The 21,244-nt window shown below is 37.3% G+C and overlaps 1 protein-coding gene and 1 pseudogene across 1 annotated transcript; both read left to right on the forward strand.

Annotated features, from left to right (window-relative positions):
- Positions 1 to 1,161: 1,161 nt before the first annotated feature.
- On the forward strand, positions 1,162 to 4,581 carry LOC113314058. Its single transcript, XM_026562835.1, has 5 exons — positions 1,162 to 1,573; positions 2,132 to 2,267; positions 2,366 to 3,124; positions 3,446 to 3,605; positions 4,066 to 4,581. The coding sequence occupies exons 1-5, from the start codon at positions 1,497 to 1,499 to the stop codon at positions 4,089 to 4,091; spliced, it is 1,158 nt and encodes a 385-aa protein (XP_026418620.1). The 5' UTR covers positions 1,162 to 1,496; the 3' UTR covers positions 4,092 to 4,581.
- A 981-nt stretch (positions 4,582 to 5,562) lies between these two features.
- Positions 5,563 to 6,023, forward strand: LOC113309058 (annotated as a pseudogene).
- Positions 6,024 to 21,244: the final 15,221 nt, after the last annotated feature.

Consider the following 21,244-nt stretch of genomic DNA (forward strand, 5'->3'; position numbering starts at 1 on the left):
GTAGGAGTAAAAAAACCATCGCTGCATCTTCCTCTTCGTTCCTTGAACACGTAAACACTTAAAAGGGGTGATAACACCAACACTTATAGAGCCGATCAGATTGACATTGGTAACAATGGAGAATGCCTTGCTAAACATGGATTTGAGATCGGTTCCTGTCAATCAAGGTAATCCTTCAGCGTGTAAAGAAGGTTACTTAGAGTGGTACGGTAAAGTTTCTCATCCCCGTGTACAAAACCCGTCGAGAAGACCTCACCACCCCGTTATAATCGAAGAATATCTTCCCAACCTGCATCCGGAAAATTTTGTGTCAAGTAATTTAAAAGATTTCCAGGTTTACTTGTATGTAGAATCTTTTCATAGTACGGTTGTAAGTTTCCTGGGAATAGCTTATATATTCAACCCTATTCAAAGTAACATTGGTTTCTTTCCGCCCGATACAATATTAAGACTTACATGTTTACAATGTCATCGATACTGGTGCACAAAACATTTAATCTCTATACATTGAGTCAGTCAGAAATTCTTGACTCCTTGCTGTAAAAGTCAACCGGGAATTACTAAGCAATGCAGTTTATGGTCGTTGATAATCGCCTGACCTTAGCATTGGCATCAGCTGCCACTTTCCGTGAAAGAAATTATCTAAGAACACAGGGTCGACCAGAATAAAATGGCTCTTTGAGTTTCGTGTTAAAGATCATTAATTGGAAATTCTCATTCTGAGTCGACCAGACTTGGATGACTCCAACATCACTAAGGCAGTACGAAATAGTTAAGTCAGTCATTTCTAACCGATAGTTGAGACAACCAGTAGTACCGTTCTGGCCGACACTAGGCCTTCAAGTCAACCACGACTATACGACTGTGTTTGTCAGTTCAATATGTACAACTAATAAGAAAAAGTACCACAGTGATAAAGATGTACATAAAAAAGACGACATCATTATGTCTTAACCATACACATCAGCAAGGTTTTACCTTAATTGAAAAGGGTTGGTTATATTGGGTTGGTTATTTTTGGATTATGAGTAGAATTTGATTTGATTTTTTTGGGTTACATTTAGTTGCTTCAAAGATAAAATATATCAAAATTTTAAAAGTGGTATCTCGGTTGCATTTAACCAAAACCTGGGTTACATATAAGTGGTAGCCGAACCTTTTAACTCATCCCTAAGTTCTGAAACATACATCCCGAATACCGATCGGAGTCTCAAAAGTTCGAGCACGACGGGTCTTCAAAATATTGAACTACTAAAATAAAAATATACGATTTCCTCCCCCAGAAAGTACAGAATTAGGCAAATTAAAGCTCTAAATTCTAGAACAGAGAGGGGAATTAAAAATCCCTCTTTTGTTCTTTCTTCTCTCTTTTGAATTCAATCCCTAAACTTAAATCAGTGAATCCCAGTGTCCAGGAGATCACTAATCCATTCTTCTTCTTCATATTTGGAGTGAGGGTTTCTAATTGGAAAGATTGAGAATTGGGGTTTTACAATATGAGTGCTGCTATTCGCGAATGGGAATCTGATCCTTTATTCTCTGCAGCAGAAGTTGTACAGGATTCCGCAGATCGGTGAGTTCTTTCTATCCAAACCCTGTTACTGAATTTGAAATTGATTTGGTGGGTTTTGTAGATTTATGGTTTACCTCAGGTGGGTTGCAGCAGCAGCAGCTAGGTCGAACTAACCTCAGTGCAAAATATTGGGTCTCATGGTTTCTGATAATGGGTTGATCAGGGAATAAGAAATGAACCTTCCTTTTTATGAATGTACAGAAAGTCGTCAAATTTGTCTACAAACGGAAGTAATTTCATATATATGAATGCACTTATTAGATGTTTTGCGGATCTCGATAATGAATGTACAGGAAAGTTATGAAATTGTTTGCAATTGTATGATGAACACATGTTAAGAACATGTAATATTGAGTTGTAGTTGGTGTGCGCCAAATATTGGAAGCTAGAGAAGTAACTGAAATTGAACCTATTGAGCACCGGTTCGTTGATGATCCCATGTTATGAGATTCTATTTTGTAATTTGGATTGAGTCCTTATTTTAGTGCTTTTGCATCAAATGCCGATTATATTTCCGGGAAACAATATTGAGTATGTTAGTTGAACCATGAATTTCAGGATGGAGTCGATGTTTCGGATACTGCTGCATGAGCAAAGTCTTGATCACGGAGATGCTACAGACCCCAAACTCCTTAGTTCAATGGACTATCATAGGCGGGATGTTGTTACTGCATTAGAAACAACCAAATGGCAGGTAGTTTATGGAGTTAGTGATCTCCCTTAACACTTTCTTTTTCTTTTCTTATTCTTTTAGCATTGGTTACTAGCTTGTTTCGGGTGTTTTCTTATTAGCTGGAGGATTTTGAACGGGCAGTCAATCTAGCAGAAGTATCAGATAGTTATCGTTCGAGGGAAGATGCCATTTCTAGACACAAGCAGTTTATCAGAGCCATTCAAGCACATATTTCTCAGGTGGAAAAGAGCTTAGGTGATCATCGATCAGCAGGAGATGTTGCCATTAGCAAACAGTGGGGTAATTTAGATGAACAAGACAGGGATGGATTAGCTTTGTTTCTTTCAGGAGGAAATACTAATGACCACATTAAGCCCTATGACTCGGAAAACAGCAGTATTATGAGAAGGTTCCTTGATTCAACCACAGCTTTTGATGACAATACTGATGAAATTATTGAGCTTAAGAGTGAAGAAAATGAAGAGTCAAAAGTGAATGGAGTTATGCATACAGATCGTGTGTTTGATTCTGCAAAGGAAAATAATACAAGGAAAGTGGCTTCTAATTATCCCACACGTGCGGGTTATGAAGTGTCTATTGCAATCCATAAGTGTCTTGGGGATGAAGTTGTTGGGGGTGCAAATTGGGGTTTGGAAGGTTGTGAATCTAATGCTAAAAGCTTCTTTTCCAGAAACAAGCAAAGAGGATCCAGCTGGCTCGATATTTTGGAGGTCTTCAATAAATATTGGTCCATATATGGGAGTAGGATGACTAGGAGTTTTACAAAGAAGAGGAAAGATGGAGAGTTGGAAGACGAATTCAACCAGAGGCCTTCATCCTCATATTCATCATATGTTGACATTTGCCAAGCTGAACAGGTAAATCTGCAAACTCTGTTTAGTGTGCAGCAACTAAAGTGCTTCTTAGTTAGAAATTCATCACACAACAATTCAATATGCCAAATGTCTCTAATGTCAGTTGTCATGGTGCTTGAAAAAACAAAAAACGGTCCAATTAAAATCTACGGGGAGAGTCAAAATGATCAGTTTAACATGAAAAGCTGATAGAAACCAAACCAGTAGGGTGGGTGTTTGAGAAGAGTCTCTGATTGAAAAATAAGGAGCTGTGTTCGACCCATTGAATTCGTGTTGTTAGTTGAGTGAATCTTTTTGTATTTACGTTGAAATTCTTCTTTACAGGCTCATGGATTATACTCAAATGTCTTAACAAGTGCCATGAGGGCGTGTAGCAAGCTTGGGATTTCTAATGGGATGTGTAAAAGGTTGGAGTATTTTATCCAAGTCAACCGGCGTTCCATATGGTTAATTTCAGTAGTATGTGTCATACTGATCATCTTAGGTAAGGAATTGGTACTTTCTATTTGTTTCTGTAAGTCTGTATCTTTTCTCTAAAACTGAATTCCTTTTCCTTTTTAAAGTTTGTCAGAGTTACTGAAGTATTTATTTATTTTGGTCAATCGATTGAGTTACTGAATTATTGCATAAGAATTTATTGCAATCAATTGAGTTACTGTAAATATTATCAGATACAAAGGTGGACTCTTGGAAACATGCTTCAGTAGTAATTTCAACACTGGAGTTCGTCTATCTTTTGTCGATTATGTGTTCTTGTTTTCTTATATGGAAAATTTGAATAGACCAAACTGGTTTAACTAAATTAAATTAGACACTTCCTCAAATTGATTTTCTCAATTATTAAACATAATTTGACAGGGATTTTTTTTTAATGTGCATCTCAATTCCAAACTCTGAAACATCAGCAACAAGCTAAAAGGCCGACTATTCTGTTCTCCTTGCAGGTATCCTGGCCTTCCGAATATTCTGAGATAATGGACCAGTGCGAGTTGCGAGTCAGATCGTGTGCAGGTATCCTCCCAGTCTCTGCGATGTTCCTCTACGCAGGTTGCTTCTCTCTGTGTAGGGATCAGCGCTTTTTTGGGCATGGGAAACAATCGCATGTGGTAACTGATTATGAAGCACATCTGCACATGCATGGTGGAATTGTTTGGCAAGTTCTCATTTGTTCATAAATATTTGATTGTCAATGATCGATTCGCTATAAAATTATTTTCTATGAACAAGAAAAGGGTCAAGATCACACGTCTTCTCTGAAACTGATGGAGACACATCCCCAGTCAGTTAGAAAATCATTCTTTTGCAATTGTTTGTCTATATTTAGGATCTGAAAGAGGGGCATAGTGTGTTTTGCCATGCTTTCAACCCAGTTATTTTCCTTTCCTTGTCTGATCCGAAGCTGTAGTATCTGGATATGATTATTCCACATTGTTCATGTGCTATGGATATGTTTTGTTAAATCTCATGTGCCACCAATATATTATGTTTCAATTCTATGTTAAGAATGGCGTACATGTAACCTCATATCAGACTGACCAATGAAAAATAGAGCAAGTTTTACCTAGAAATCTGTTTCAGTGAATCTGGCATAATGTTCAATCTGTTTGTATAAGTTCTTTTCCTTGTATCTTTTTGTTGGGCTTTGGGGCTCTGGCCGTAAGCTGAATTCTCGTTTTCATGGCGACAGTTAAATTTGAAGCCCAACAAGCTAGCTATAATAAAATTTTGAATACAGGAAACCCAGTCGAAAGACTTCGGCTTCTTCTGAATTTATCATTCAGAAAGCGAACACTTTAGTACTGCCCTCTGAAAATGTTAACCCTCAGATGCATTTGCAGTGGAGTAAAATTGTTGGTTTCAAAATAATCAAGGTTTTCTTTTTCTTTCTGGATCGCTACTCAGTATTCAATTCAGCTCCCTATCATTAAGACAAATGCGGTCTTAAAAAAGTGGTGTCCCACTATCTAACTCCCTACGTTGTCTTGGTGTTCACTCTCTTCAGCATGCAAGATGGCATCTGACAAGTGACGCCAGAACTAACATGGCATCATGTACTGCGGGCACTTGGCAATTCTAGTCGGTTAGAAAGTCGTCCTCCGCCTAAAATAACCTGAACTAGAGAGTCAACCTGGCTAGTAGCTAGTCATTCTCCAGAAGCATCTACACCGCTCTGAGTCTCTCTCTCTCGCCCTCTGTATTTTCTCTTGAGCTCTCCGCGTCTCTTAGAGATTCAAACAAGAAGAAGAAGCAGCAGCAGAAAGAGTACTTCAACTAAATTCCTGCTTGATTCACTTCGTCTTAAGTTGCCTTCTACCTCTTTAGTAAATTTGTTTTCAGATTTGGGTCAGTTGTAAGCATCTTCTTTGACTTGAGTTGCTTTATTTTCTCAGGAAATTAGCTGTCAAGAGAGCAATCTTACTTTGCGCGCGTTGGGTGTAAGCATGTCGACCGTGAAGCTTCCTTGTTCCTGCATAACCCGAACTGGAGCGCAAAGCAAAAGTGTCAATACCTGCCGGTTATCCAGAAAGCCATCTTCTCTCGGTTCAATAAAGAACATCTCAAAGTCATTTGGTTTTAAAATTCCTCCTCCTTCAAGGTGTCTGCAATGACAACATACAAGGTGAAGCTAATTGGACCAGACGGAACAGAGAATGAATTCGAAGCTCCTGATGACGCTTACATCCTCGACTCAGCTGAGAGTGCAGGAGTAGAGTTACCCTTCTCATGCAGGGCAGGAGCGTGCTCAACCTGTGCGGGTCGGATGACATCAGGCTCGGTAGACCAATCTGATGGATCCTTCCTAGACGATACCCAGATGGGAAAAGGGTATGTTCTTACTTGTGTCTCCTATCCAAAATCAGACTGTGTTGTTCACACTCATAAGGAATCTGAGCTCCATTAACGGAGATGATGGCTTGATGAAATACACAAAATTGGTAAAAAAGACCAAAACATAAATTTTCTGGGTGAAATAGATTCTTAGCTTTAGATACTGTTTATATGGACATTAAACAGAAATAGATTCTTAGCTTTAGATACTGTTCCTTTAGCCAAATAGATATTTGATCCAGGAAAATAAAACAAAAAAAATATCAATCACCTAAAATACCCTTAACTGCCAAAAAGCAACCATTGAGCCATGAAAAAGCCCCAGTTCCTTTGTCTGACTGATTAGATAAACATCTTGCTCAAAAATTGGACTTAATCTTTTCAACTCATCAAGGGACAAGTCCTGTAGCTCACACTTTTTTGAAACACACAATGCAACTGATCGTCCAACTATATCATGGGAAATCCTAAATGGAATATTCTGCACAATAAGAAAAGATGTATCAGACTTTTTGTTCAATAAATCAGAATGATTTTACAGACACCTATAAACACAACCAACGGTTTACATTCTTCCTTCACTAACGTCTGCCAGTTTTCTATGCTCATTCATATAAATATAAAAATTCATAATGAAAAGGTCATTTTTATACGAAAAACCAAGAATATGAAAGGATAGAACATGCCTTGTTTACTACATAAAAATGGCTTACTGTTCCAAGAAAAAATGGCTTAATCTATCAAGATGTATCCCAAATATAACTACACCTCAATAACGCCGGAAGTATTACATGTAGATCACGGTTGTAAGCTTGTGGAAGTCCCTTGCAAAGTACAAGAAGGGTGACAACGTCTCTTACAACTCTGGCAGATTTTCCACGAACAAGTTCCATTGGGTCAGGGTTCTTCTTTTGAGGCATGATGCTACTACCGGTGGAGACTGCATCACTTGGGGTAAGGAACCCAAACTCCCCCGACGCCCATAAAACCCATTCTTCACCAAGTCGAGAAAGATGGATAGCTACAATTGAATTAGCTGAAAAGAATTCCAGAACGAAGTCACGGTCTGAAACCGCATCAATGCTGTTTTAAAACCATTGAAAATAATTACATATCTTTACCAGCTTCTGAAAATCATAGAAATGAGCGCAACTTTACTTAATTTATATGCAACATAGATGGTGAGCTTGATGCCATTTCGTATGGCATTAATAAGTGGTTCATACAGGGAATCCTCAAGTTCTAAAGTCTAAAGCAACACAAACAGGTCAGTAAAACAGTATGCAAGAACATTCTACTCTTAACGCAAAGAAAATGAAGAAAATGGCAGATGGTCAGAGAGAAGTCCATATAATGAACGGTATATTACAGTTTACGAGATGAAACTGATTTCATCCAGCATATTCCGATGAAAATACAATTATATAATAGTCTATACCTAGATGAAACTAGTTTCATCCTGCATATTTTGACAAAAAAACAATTATATTACAGTTTACAACTAGATGAAATTGGTTTCATCCCGAGTATTCTTACGAAATTAAGGTATATCAATATGTAAGTTATATGAAACTGGTTTCATCCTGCACATTTGGCGAAAATACAGCTATATGAAAGTTTACAACTAGATGAAATTGGTTTCTAGTTGAGTATTCTGGCGAAAATGGTATATCAATGAATAAACTATATGAAATTAGTTTTCATCCTGCATATTTTGACCAAAAAAATAATTATATTACAGTTTACAACTAGATGAAATTGGTTTCATCCTGAGTATTCTTACGAAATTAAGGTATATCAATATGTAATTTATATGAAACTGGTTTCATCCTGCACATTTGGCGAAAATACAGCTATATGAAAGTTTACAACTAGATGAAATTGGTTTCTAGTTGAGTATTCTGGAGAAAATGTTATATCAATGAATAAACTATATGAAACTGGTTTTTATCCTGCATATTTTGACAAAAAAAATAAATTTTACTCAATCTTAGAAAGGATTAAACTGGTTTCATCCTAGTTTCATCCTAATGTTATATCAATGAATAAACTATATGAAACTAGTTTCATCCTATTTTAAACTTGTATAAAAACAAATTCAAAAGGGATGAAATCAGTTTCATCACCAGCAAACAGGGATGAAAGCAAATTGAACTAAACCTAAAACATGATGAAACCGATTTTGAATAAAATATAACTTTTTCTTCTCTTTAGTGCATCTAGGTATATGAATTCAATCAATTTTGTAAAATAGAATGTATACAGAGGCAATATGCTTATTGAAACAAGTTTCATCCTACTTTAAATCAGCTCAAACTGCAGATTAAACCTGGATGAAGTCGTTTTCATCCTGGAATCAACACAATTTCCCATCGCACAAACCAATTTCGCAGAATACACGCTGATTTCGTAACAAATTTCTCATTGAAAACAATTTTGACCAAATTTAATTGAACCTAGATGGATGATTCCAGCTTCGTCCAATTTTAAATGGGTAATAAGTAAAATTGCCATAATCTTGAGCATGGGATAAGATTATGGAGAAATTATGAAGCAGGTGAATCCAATTTCAAAATCAGTAAAAAAAAATGAAACGAAAGAAAACCTAAAATTAGTAGATAGAAATTGTAATTACCCTTTTTATGGTGGCGATTAAGAGAAGATTTGATCCGGGTTTTTGGTGGTGGTGGTGGTGATAAATACTTCTGATTGAGTCAACTTGGTGTTGATACTGACGAGGATTTTTGGTGTGGTGGAATTGATGGTGGTGCTGGTGGTGGTGATGAAATTTTTTTTTGAAGAGGGAGTTTGATTTTCCACGGTGTTGATGGCGGCGATGGAGAACGAAAGTTGGTAGCTTTTCAGATCTGGTTTTTGTGACGAAGAAGACGAGAATTAATGTGATACAAAGGGGAAGGGTAGTAAGGTCTCTCCCATTAAAAAGATTCTTCTGGTCATTTGACCCAGGCCTAATATCTACCTGTCCATATGGCCCAGAAAATGTGCGCTTTTGGCTATATCGCCCATTTTCTGGATGAAATAAGCATCGTTTAGTTATTAGACTATGTCTTTAAGTTAGAGCTCTTGCTTCAGAAAACCAAGGTCCATCATTAAAATGTTATTGTGATGTACTTCAGATTCTATGTCGTACACTCATGAGTTTAGTTCTTGTTATTAATTTGTTAGACAGGAAGTGCCCTTGAATGTCTTCGATAGATTTTTATTTATTTGTTTCTTTTTCTTTCAGCAGACTGAAACATCATTAGATAATGACTAGGGCACCCATAAAATCAGACAGTTGTCATCTGGTTCACCCCTCGTTAACTGGTTCTTATACAATGATTTCACAAAGCAGAAACACATAATTATTAATTGGAATTGGAATAGGAATAGGAAATGGAAATCAAATTACAATCACTCAGAAATACAATAATTTCGCAATAAAGAAGGGCGTTCCTTTATATACCCAAAAAATACTAATGATATCCCTAATGTTAGTTATAATTTAATTAGAATAATAAACCTAATTTTTTCTAATTTTTTTGATACTCATAGACATACCCCTAAATATTAAACCAAAAAAAGAAAGAGAAAAACTTCCCTATATATGCGGATAATTAATGAGAATGAATCCATAATTTTCTTTCCAAAAGAACAAAAAATTATAATAAATAGGGCACAATGGTTTGAAGCATATTCTGGTTTAGGAAATGGATGGTTTGGGAAATCCATGGAATCATTAGAATCATGTTTACGAAATCCATGGTTTGAAGCATATTCTGGTAATTCAAGGAAGATATGCACATTCTTAACATCGGCCGAAACTTAAGACAACTTATTGGTCTGATTAAAAAACTGATCTTCTATAGGTGTTGACTTGATAAGCTTTAGAATGATGATTACTGCGCATATGAAATTGGTTTTCAAAATAAATATATATTGTAGAATCACCATTTTAAATCCAAACAACTGGATGAGTTATGAATCTATGATACTAAGATTACTATTATCAGATCGTTATGCCATAGCAATAAGAATGACAATTTTTTTTGGATTCAAAGTTCATCTCAAAAGTAGATTTAAGAATCTACGATCTAATTTAAAAAGGACTTGGTCACTTAGTTTTTTTTTGATCGATGGACTTAGTCACTTAGTTGATCAATCAAAAACAAAACTCAAAGAGGTTTTTGTGATGATGGATATTTTCACATGATAATTCTCTGTGCTCCAAGAAACCTACTGGCACTGTTTAGAAGATAATGATCGAAAGCTGCTTCTGTTTCTTAAATTTGTCTAGTTGTGAAAGATTAATGGTTTTTCGGGGGTACACAAGATATATGTTTTCGATGGGGTAGAAAGATATATTTAAAGGGTACATAGATAAAGGGGTACCGTTAGTATTTTTATTGGTACATAAAAGAACACCCATAAAGAAAACCAAATTGACAGAGAGTACTGTTCCAGATTGGTTGCAGTTAGCCATCAAATAATACTCTAGTACAATATAACATCTCGATAATCTTAGTAATGAAGCAAGACATAACTAGAAATACAAACAGAAATCAAGAAGCTCCAATATTACGTACGAATCACCTTGCAACATGTTAGCTATCTAGGAATACACATCCCCCAGTCCCACCACGTACTGCAACGAAAATTAAGACAACATGATGAGAGTGCCCAACATGATTCACCAGCTTGGTTACAAGCTTCTACAGCATCTACATAAACAAAAGGGATCGAGAAGATCATAACCAAAACCCACACAAGGAATAATAAACTCATGATCTTGTTGCTTGCCATCTTTTGCTATTGATGAATTTTGTTGTTTCTGTTTTCTTTTCTGTTTTGGTTGGCGAGTGAATTGTTTGTGAAGGATACTCTTATATGTAGTACTTGGTGCATCTCAACCATTTAGAAAGTCAATAAAATTATATGGCACTCCTCTCTGTAACCCTTCTATTTTGATTTTGCATTCTTTATGATCGATAGAAAAAAAAATAAAAAAATATGGAACGACAGACTGCAGTTTGATCAGCTCATGTGCATGAACGTGTACTTATATCAATATGATCATGCAGTTTGATATCGGTACTTTAATTACAAAGTTGCAGCTTGCTGATGTGAAAACATATACAATACGAAATTTCTCATAAGCATGTTCCTAGAAGAAACATGAGGGGTCGATAGTTGACAAGAATTAACAACCATTTTTCAAAATCAGATTCTTTCGGTAATTTCATTAACAAACTTTAATAAGTACTGTACAAAAAGATTTAGATTCCTTTCTATAATTTCTATATGTAGGAATACAATGACTCATTTGAAAGTCGTTGTGGCAGTATACTTAATTATAGTGTAGTGTCATGTTACCCGATAATATAGTGTAAGTACCACTTGACACTACCCGATAATATAGTGTAAGTACCACTAGCCATGATCTTCTCAAACACGTTGTATTGGCTGTATGGAGTTCTTACAATGATCACAAGATATAACAATGGAGAAATATAAGATGAAAGCTACAATGATCACAAGATAAGTTTGTATATAACAATGGAGAAATATAAGATGAAAACTAAGTTTTAATGGCTACTTTCTATTTCTCTTGATGATTTCCTTAGCATTTTTCTCTCAACTGATCTCTCTCTATCATTTTTGGGTCTTTATATAGGCAAATATGACAGTAGAACACAACCATAATTCACATGCAAGATCTCTGTTGACCGATACTCTTACAGTTTTTCTTATTCGCGAGGCTTTTGGGAAGATGTCACTGTCCTTCGTGCTATCTGCTATGTCTTTCGCACAGCTCCTTTTGAACCAGTCTTCGTTCTGTCGTCCTCGCATGATTGTTTCTTCGCACTCTTTCTTGATTATCATGCTACTATTCTTCACCTTGGTCTATGATTATTGTAATATCCTCGTATTTAGAGTTGTCTTTTCTGGAGCGAAGTTAAGTTATGTCTTGTACGATATTTCTCCCCTACATTTTGCCTCCTCTCGCGTTGTTCTTCTGTAAGTGGAATAATGCGAGAATCTTTGGTCAAGTTTCATGCCAGACCTGTCTTTTCGTTTTCTCTGTCTTACCCGACACATTTCCGCAATTTCCGGTTAACTGTTACACGTGTTGACGGTTTTTTCCTTTTCAAGCGGCACGTCTTTACTGCTTTCCTTCGGATAAATATCTATGGGAGAGATAAAAGGAAATGTTTTATTTTATTTTTCTACCGTCTCTTTCATCTGTTCATCTTCTTCTTCTCCTTTTTTTATTTTAGTTTTCCAGTTTCTGATTTTACTTTATGGCGAGTCAAGACATGTCTGCACCTGCTACTGTTGCTCCATAATCTTCTTGGTGAGTTAGTTTTTCCTCAGTTAGTCTCATTTTGCGTCTTTGGTGATATGATTATGATCTTTGTGATTTTTTCGTCCGCCATTGTTATTGTTCTTCAAGTTTTGTAATTTTTACATTCTCATACTAATCATGTAGTTCGAAGCGCAAGCCTATCAAGAAGTGGGCAGATATTTTTGAAAGTTTTCGGACCATGCTTGAAGATAAAGGTTTCATGCTTATTTTTCCGACAGGTTCATCTCCTGCTATTCTTCTTAATGTAGACAGGATTCTGGGAGAAACATGGAGCGAGAAACGTATGCCTATCGCGCTTGGGCAGTTGAAGGGGGGTCTTCCTATTCCTCTTCTCAATCCTGAGATTCCCTTGTTTTGTCAGATTCTTGCTAAGATTGATCGCGCTGCCTATTAGTTGAGTGGTGACGCTATTCGCATTATTCATGAATTTTCACTTCGGGCTACTGGCTTGGGAAAGTCTCTTTTTCCGGATAAGGTGAAGCCCTATGATCCTTCCGGCTTTACTGTTGAGTCTTTCTTTAAGCAGTATGTCGTGCATTGGGTTATAAGAACGGTTCGTGATGGGGTGTTCGTCTGAATAGAGCTAAGTTGTAGGACGGCGAGAAGAAACTTATGGAGGACGTGGATCATCATAGTAATACTAGCAACTTCCTTCGCCTCTCTAGTGATCCCAACTGGATGAAGTATTATCTTATTGTTGAAGGTCCTCTCTTATGGGGTATTGACCCGAACGGGTATTCTCGCGCTTGTCCGGATGAGTCGCTTGTAGGGCTCGATGCATTATCCTCTATGCTCGCATATCATCCTTGGGAGTTCAACTGGCCTGACAGGGAGAGTGAGGTATGTGCTCTTTATTATCCTTTGCTGCATAGTTCGCTTTGTAGTCTTCCTTTGAATTCACATATTTTCTTTAGATAGGTAGATGGAGAAAGAGGATGCTTCTCTTGAGAATAAATCAAAGGCTACTGCAGATAAGAAGAGGAAGAAGCCTTCCGAGGCGAAAACTGAGAAGAAATATTCGCACTCAAAAGAGGTGAGTCGTGGGTATTTCTCCTAAGTGAATATTATTGCCTCATCTTGCTAACTGTATTTTTGTTTGTTTAACATGCCCTTGATGATGAAGAGACCGAGGACGAAGAAGAGGATGAGGATAACGAGGGAGAAGGTGAAGAATTTGTGCGCGAAGACTCTCCTGTTTCGTACAAACCTAAGAAGGCGAGAGTAATCAAGCATAGTCAGCATACGAGTAGGTCTAAAGGCGAGCCGAACGATAGGTCTGTCATCAATATGGTGAATCCTTTAGCCTCTGGTTCTATCAAAGGGTCTGTCTCAGCTGGGTTTGTTAAGCCGTCTTCTGCTGCGAAGCCCTCTGTTGTTAGTACTGGCAAAGGGAAGAGTTCTTGTGTTAATGATGTACAGGAGACAAGCGGCTTTGTTCATTCTTCCAGTGTAATAATGCCTGAAGATTCTTCTTCTCTAGATGGTGCTGCCACGACATTTGCTTATAAGATCGCCTCTCTCGCCCAACTTTCTACATCATATCCTAGTCTCTCCCAAGTTCGTGGATTGATGTTGAATCTTGTTCCCTAGTCTTCTACTGGTGATGGTCAGTCTGAATGGAAATTTTGCTCTGCACTCGATTCTGATAAAAAAATCGTGCTTGACTTTCTGGTATGTCTGATATTTTCGCGCCTTTCTTCCTGTTTGATTATATTATCCTTCCCAATGCCTTTTGTATTGTCTTTTAGAATATGTGTCCTAGCGTTGCTTAGGTTGAGGATTATCCCAAGATGGTAAACTTGGTTCGCGTTCAGTCCAATCAAATTTATTCTCTTAAGGCTGAAGTTTCAAGTCTTCAGGGTAATGCTTCTCTGCTCCAGAAGGATCGCGACAGATTCGCAAGGGACTCTTCTGCTAATGTGAACTTGGTGACCTCAACTCGTTCTCAGAATGACTTGTTAATTGGTAGGTGAAGAAACAGGACAGAGAGAAACTAGGAAGAAGAGATAATTGTATTGCAGTGTATTTTTATGGATTACAGTATAGGAATATTTATATTTACATATGTGTAAGATATCTCCATAACAGAGAATGCTAAATTGGGTAACCTAGAACCTATAAGGAAGTTCTCCTAACGGTAACCATATATATGGAAACAGTATTATCGTCTAATTAAGATTGACGATATCTCATCAATATCCTTCATATTCTCCATCAATATCCTTGATATTCTCCAACACTCTCCCGCAAGTTGGTGTGTAAATATTTATTGAGCCCAACTTGCCTAGTATCTCCTCAAATCTGGCAGCGGAAGGTCCTTTCGTGAAAATAACAGCTAACTGTTGAGCACTCGAAACAAACGGGGTACAAATAAAATTATTCTTCAATTTTTCTATAACAAAGTGGCAGTCTACTTCAATATGTTTCTTTCACTCATGGAAGACGGGATTAGAGGCGATATGCACAGCAGCTTGATTGTCACAAAACAATTTGGTTGGATGAGGCAAAGCGAAACCCAAATCACGTAACAAAGCTCTAAGCCAGATAATTTCACATGTCGTCAACGCCCATAGCTCGATATTAAGCTTCCGCACTAGACTGTGCGACAACATTTTGTTTCTTGCTCCTCCATGTTACCAAATTTCCGCCGAAAAACGTACAATATCCAGTAGTAGACTTCCGATCCACCGGACATCCAACCCAATCTGCATCCGTGTAAGCGGAAATTATGGATAGAACAATTACCAGAGATGGAACGTTGTCCATTTTTACGCATCCATATACCTCTTCCTGGAGAGCCTTTCAAGTATTGCAAAATTCGGTTAACCGCATTCATATGATTTACTGTAGGCGCATGCATAAATCTACTTACAAGGCTAACAGCATAAGAGATATCCGGTCTTGTAATAGTGAGATATATAAGTTTTCCCACCAACCTTTTAAATTGACCACTATCAGAAAGTAACTCACCATCCGCATCAAGCTTTGCTTGGCTATCAATGGGTGTTTTTGATGGTTTTACACCCAAATTTCCCGTTTCTTTCAATAAATCCAATGCATATTTTCTTTGATTTAGGAAAATACCTTTTTTTGAGCGGACAATTTCTATGCCAAGGAAGTATTATAAAGTTCCCAAATCCTTGATAGCGAACTTAGTGTGTAAGAGAGACTTCAGTTTTGCAATACCAACATAATCCTCACCGGTTATCACTATATCATCTACATAAATTAAGACAATAGTTGGACCTGACTTATCTCTTTTAACAAATAATGATGAATCCGCATAACTTTCTTTGAAACCATTTTCCTTGAGGACAGAGCTAAGCTTTGCGTACCAAGCTCTTGGCGATTGCTTGAGTCTATATATTGCCTTTTTAAGTTTACACACAGCTCCCACTTTTCCTTCTTCCGGATGGCCGAGTGGAATACTCATATAAACTTATTCTTCAAGGTCTCCATGTAGGAAAGCATTTTTAACATCCATTTGAAAAAGTTTCCAGTCTTGGTTTACAGCTAAAGAGATTAGAACTCTAAATGTATTCATTTTCGCAACTGGAGCAAATGTCTCCTTATAGTCTTCGCCATACGTTTGTGTAAATCCTTTAGCGACAAGTCTCGCCTTACGCCGCTCTATGGTCCCATCACTCTTGTACTTTATTTTATATATCCAACGGCAACCAACAACCTTTTTACCTCGCGGTAGCTGAACTATATCATAAGTGTCATTCTCATCAAGAGCTTGTAGTTCTTCTTTCGTTGCTGTCTTCCAAACTGGATTTTCATTTGCTTCCTTGAAGTTCTTTGGCTCTTCCTCCCTGGACAAGGCAGTAAGAAAAGTTAGATACGACTGAGAAATGTTATTATACGTGAAACATTCTTGAATAAGGTATCCTGTAGCATGATATGTGTAAAAATCTTTTAATTTTTTCGGAGCCTTAATTTCTCTGGTTGATTTTTTTGGGCCATGTTCCATAGCCTGAGTAGTTGCACTGTTGTCCACACATGTTGATTCTCTTGGACATGGTTCCCTAGCATGAGTAGTTGTGGTGCTGTCCATACATGGTGGAGTTAAAGTTGTTGTGGCTTTTTCCGTGACATGAGCAGTAGTAGTGTTGTCCACACATGTTGGTGGAGTAAAGTTTCTAGTAGCACACATTGGTAATGGTGTTGTGGCTTGAATAGTGATACCGGGTGATATGGCTTTGGTAGGACATGGATTAACGCAAGTTGCTGGAGGTTGAGCTTCACTATTAGCATCTTGATTGTTAGCAGTGGTGTCTTCACATGTTGACAAAGCTGGTCCTTCATGTTCGGTACTAATCATTCCTCCAGGTACAGTATCTCTGGTTCCTCCATTCCCATTGGGAACAATTATTTGCGGAAGTACTAGAGGTACTGTTTTGTCTGTAGTTATTGATTTTCTAGCTGTCGCTGGTACATGTGAAACTAAATCCCATGAAGACTCCTCCTCGGACCGATTGCCATGATTATCTTTAAGTTAAAAATAAGGATCTGATTCATCAACTCGCACGTCTCTGGAGATAATAATTTTGCGAGCCGCCACATTGTAACATACATATCCCTTCTGGGTTGAAGAATACCCGAAAAATACACACTTTGTAGAACGTGCGTCCAATTTATCTCTTTGAGTTACCTGAAAATGGACATAAAAAACACAACCAAACACTCGCAAATGTGACAGGTCAAGCTTACGATTTTTTAAAACTTCTAATGGAGACTTAAAATCAAGAATCCTAGTTGGTAGTCGATTAATTAAATACGTAGCAGCTAAAACACCATGAGACCAATATCTTTTAGGAACATTCATTTGAAGCATTATAGCTCGAGTAGTTTCTAATATATGCCGATTTTTCCTTTCGGCAACAACGTTTTGCTGCGGTGTTCCTACACAACTTGTTTGATGTATTATTCCATGGTCACTAAGATATTTCGGCAAAAGACCCTTGCAATATTCAGTTCCATTGTCGGTTCCAAATTTTGTTACCTCTGCATCAAACTGATTAGTTAACATTTTATGAAAAACTTGAAAAGTAAAAAAAACATCGGCTTTTGATTTCAACAGATATATCCAAATACTACGAAAAAAATCGTCAATAAATATAACGAAATACTTATAACCATCATATGATTCAGTAGGTGAAGACCATAAATCAGAATGAATAAGTTCAAACGGCTTAGCCGATACAGATAAAAATTTGTTAAACGACAATCTAGTTTTCTTAGAAAATTGATGACAAACGTCACAAATACCAGTCTTAATAGAACTAGAAGGAAAAAGATGTGTTAAAACACGATCCGATGGATGTCCAAGGCGTTTATGCATAATATGATTTTGAATCAAATTTTCCGTATGACATGCTTTACTAGTAGGATGGAATAAGTACAGCCCATTAGAATATATTCCCTCACCAATCGTCTTCTTGGTTTTTCGATCCTGAAATACAACAGAAGTAGGTGAGAAAATAACATTACAATTTAAAGATCTTGTAATCTTTCCGACCGATAATAATTGAACCGGAAAGGATGGGACAACTAGAACATCGGAGGTGGAACTCTCGTGAAAAAAGTTAATTTTTCCACTCCCTAACACAGGCACAGGTGAACCTTTAGCAATGGAAACATCATGTTTCCCAAATTTTGGAATAAAATCATATACATCATTTGAGTTATTAGCCATGTGATCAGTGGCTCCTGAATCAATTATCCACAAATTAATTTTGGACATCAAGGAAGAATGATAATTACCTGAAGTGTAGGTAGAAAATGTAGGACCAGAATCAGAAGGAACGGACTTACTCACTTGATGCAGTAGAAGTTTCGCCAAATCATTTAGTGAAAAGGAACCATATGCTACAGAGGCATGATCCTTTCTATTTTTGTCGTAATTAATCTTAAGGTGAGGATGTAATGTCCAACAACAGTCTATAGTATGTCCGCTTCTCTTGCAGTGATCACAATTAAAAACCTTCTTGTATTTATAAATTTGCTTTTATTTGTACCTGGAAAACTTGGCTTGTCTTCTTTATTGACAAGAAGTGCACTTGTTTCTCTGCTTTCGGAAGTGTTGCTTGAATTCATGGATTTCTTACGGGTTTCTTCTCGCTGAATCGTAGCACAAATACTCGATAAAGTAGGAATATCAGCATTCATAAGAACATTACTTTTGAGATTTTCATATTCCGGTTTCAAGCTATTGAGCAATGAAAATTTTTATCTTCTTCTGCCCTTTTCAAAATAACTTTTGGATCAATTGTGTGTGGACGATACATATCAAGTTCATCCGACATCCTTTTCAGATTTCCAAGATGCTCAATAAATGATTTTTCACCTTGAGTTTCCCTAGCAATTTCACTTTTCAACTCAAACACACCAGCTGCATTATTTTGATTACCAAAAAACTCCGCTACAGCTGCATTATTTTGATTACCAAAAAACTCCGCTACAGCTGCATTATTTTGATTACCAAAAAACTCCGCTACAGCTTCCCACAATTCTTTGGCTGAATTGGAAATTGTAAATAGTTCAGCAATAGAGGCTTCCATAGAATTAAGAAGCCAAGATCTAACATTTTGATCATCAGAAATCCATTCCTCATATTTCGATTCTTCTTTAGACGGAGGACAAACTGTCTTTCCATTAATGAAACCCAACTTCTTCTTTCCACCAAGAGACAAAGTCACTATTTGTGACCAAAGAACATAATTATTGCCACTAAGCAACACAAATGATAATCTTCCGCTAGTGTTAATTTCACTTGCAGACATTTTTGGTTGAAGCTTTCAACCAAAAAAAAAAAAAAAATTGAGAAAAAAGAAAAAAAAAACTCACAAAACAAGATCGAGTCCTGCTCGCGATAACATGAAGAAACTGGACAGATAGAAACTAGGAAGAAGAGATAATTGTATTGCAGTATATCTTTATGAATTACAGTATAAGAATATTTATATTTACATATGTGTAAGATCTCTCTATAACAGAGAATGCTAAATTGGGTAACCTAGAACCTATAAAGAAGTTCTCCTAACGGTAACCATATATATGGAAACAATATTATCGTCTAATTAAGATTGGCGATATCTCATCAATATCCTTCATATTCTCCATCAATATCCTTGATATTCTCTAACAATAGGTTTTCGCTCTTTTTATGCTCTACTTTTTGTTTCCGTTTTGCCTTGTTCTTAGCCCTATTAGGGATGATTTTCTTAGCCAAGGGTCGTGAGGTTCCTTGCAGATATTTTTGGTCTATCTGATCTTGCCATTGCTGCGGACTTAGATAGGGAGGCTCTCCTGGCGCATTTTAATTCTCTTAGAAAATATTTTTAATTAGCTGATGTTGTCGAGGATGATGTTGAAGATGACGTTGAGGATTATAAGAAGTATAGAAATCTTAAACTCAATTTTAGAAAATCATTAGCAATTATAGGATCTCTGAGGTTTCGTGTTCGAGATCTAAAGGAGAACGACAAAGAGCTGAATGGAGAAAATACAACTTTTTCGGTTGAGAAGAATAAGGCCGTCGAGGATGGAGCGAAAGCTGTTAAAGATTTCCAGAAGGAGAACCTTGATCTTCGCGTAATTCTTGAGAAAATTCGGAGTCACCTTAGAGTCGAAGGCGACGATGACTTTGATAAAGCCTTAGGTGAAATTGAGGAGGATAGGGTCACAGCAGTTAAGTATGCTAGTTGGGAAGAGCAGCACCAAAAGATTTTAGATTCCGTGCTCGTTCAAAAAGAAAGTGTCTTTAACGGCTGGTCTTAATTTTTGTGATTTGTCTTCGCTTTAGGTGTTCTTTCTTTTTCTGACATGTTTTTGTTCTTCGCAGAAAATGAGAAAAATCTAAACATTGAACTGGGTTCTCTTAAGGAGAAACTTGAGAAGTCGCAACAAGAACTAGAGATGTTCAAGGGCGGTGATGGTTCCTCTTTGCAGTTGGTGACTGATCTTTCTGAGAAGCTATCTTTGGTGAATAATGAGATAGCTCACACAAGGACTGAGGCTGAGCAGTACAAAGAGGGTATGGAGGCTAGATACACGCTGTTGAAACGTCGCAAGAGGGCCCTTCTCATTAATACTAATCGCGAAGCGCAGTCACTGCAACCAGGTTACTCGAGAAACTGCTGATTGGATTACCATAGAAAATAGTCTTCCTACTAGCGAATTTCTCGATGTTTTCGTGCCCGAAGATGAACTTGTGGAGCGTGGATCTAGTGATGAAGAAGGGGTCTCTAAGAGCGAGCAATCTAGTGACGAGGAAGAAATCTATGAGTAGAAAGCGAAGTCTGAGGATGAACTTGTTGAGAAGGATGGTCAGGGCGAAGACAATGAAGTGGTTTTGGGAAGTGTCCAGGGCGAACATCAACCTCTTCAAGTTGTTGGCGAAATGGATTCATCTTCTACTTTTCAGAATAGTTTCCTGGCGAGCCATTAAGAACCTGATTCATCTTCCAAGGGCGACATTCCCGGTGCTGCACAAACTGGAGTTGGAGGCTCTTCCCAAACTTTTTCTCCTTCACGTGATTGGGCTCAATTTTAGTTTTACTCCTTAAACATCTTCTACTTTTCAGAATAGTTTCCTGGCGCTCCCAAGCTTGGGGGGCATATCATGACTTTCACTTGTTTCTTCTTTCCTGTATTTGAAAAGTTTGGGACTAGGACCAGCGTATATAAAGGTATATGTAAAGGCTTTAAGATGCTTTTTATAAAATGTCAAAGGTATTATGTCAATCCACTGTATACGCTTTGGTTCATGTGAAATCATGCCTTATAGTATTTAAGGTATCTGACTGAGGGGTGGGAAGCACATAAATTTTTTACATTCCCATACTTGCCTCTGTTTTCCACCTTCGAGCGAGGATTACTACTTTAAATACGATGTTCGGTCTAATGAGGAATTTATCGTATGA

The sequence above is a fragment of the Papaver somniferum genome, chromosome 9 (assembly GCF_003573695.1).
Source record: "Papaver somniferum cultivar HN1 chromosome 9, ASM357369v1, whole genome shotgun sequence".
In the NCBI taxonomy this organism is placed as follows: domain Eukaryota; kingdom Viridiplantae; phylum Streptophyta; class Magnoliopsida; order Ranunculales; family Papaveraceae; genus Papaver; species Papaver somniferum.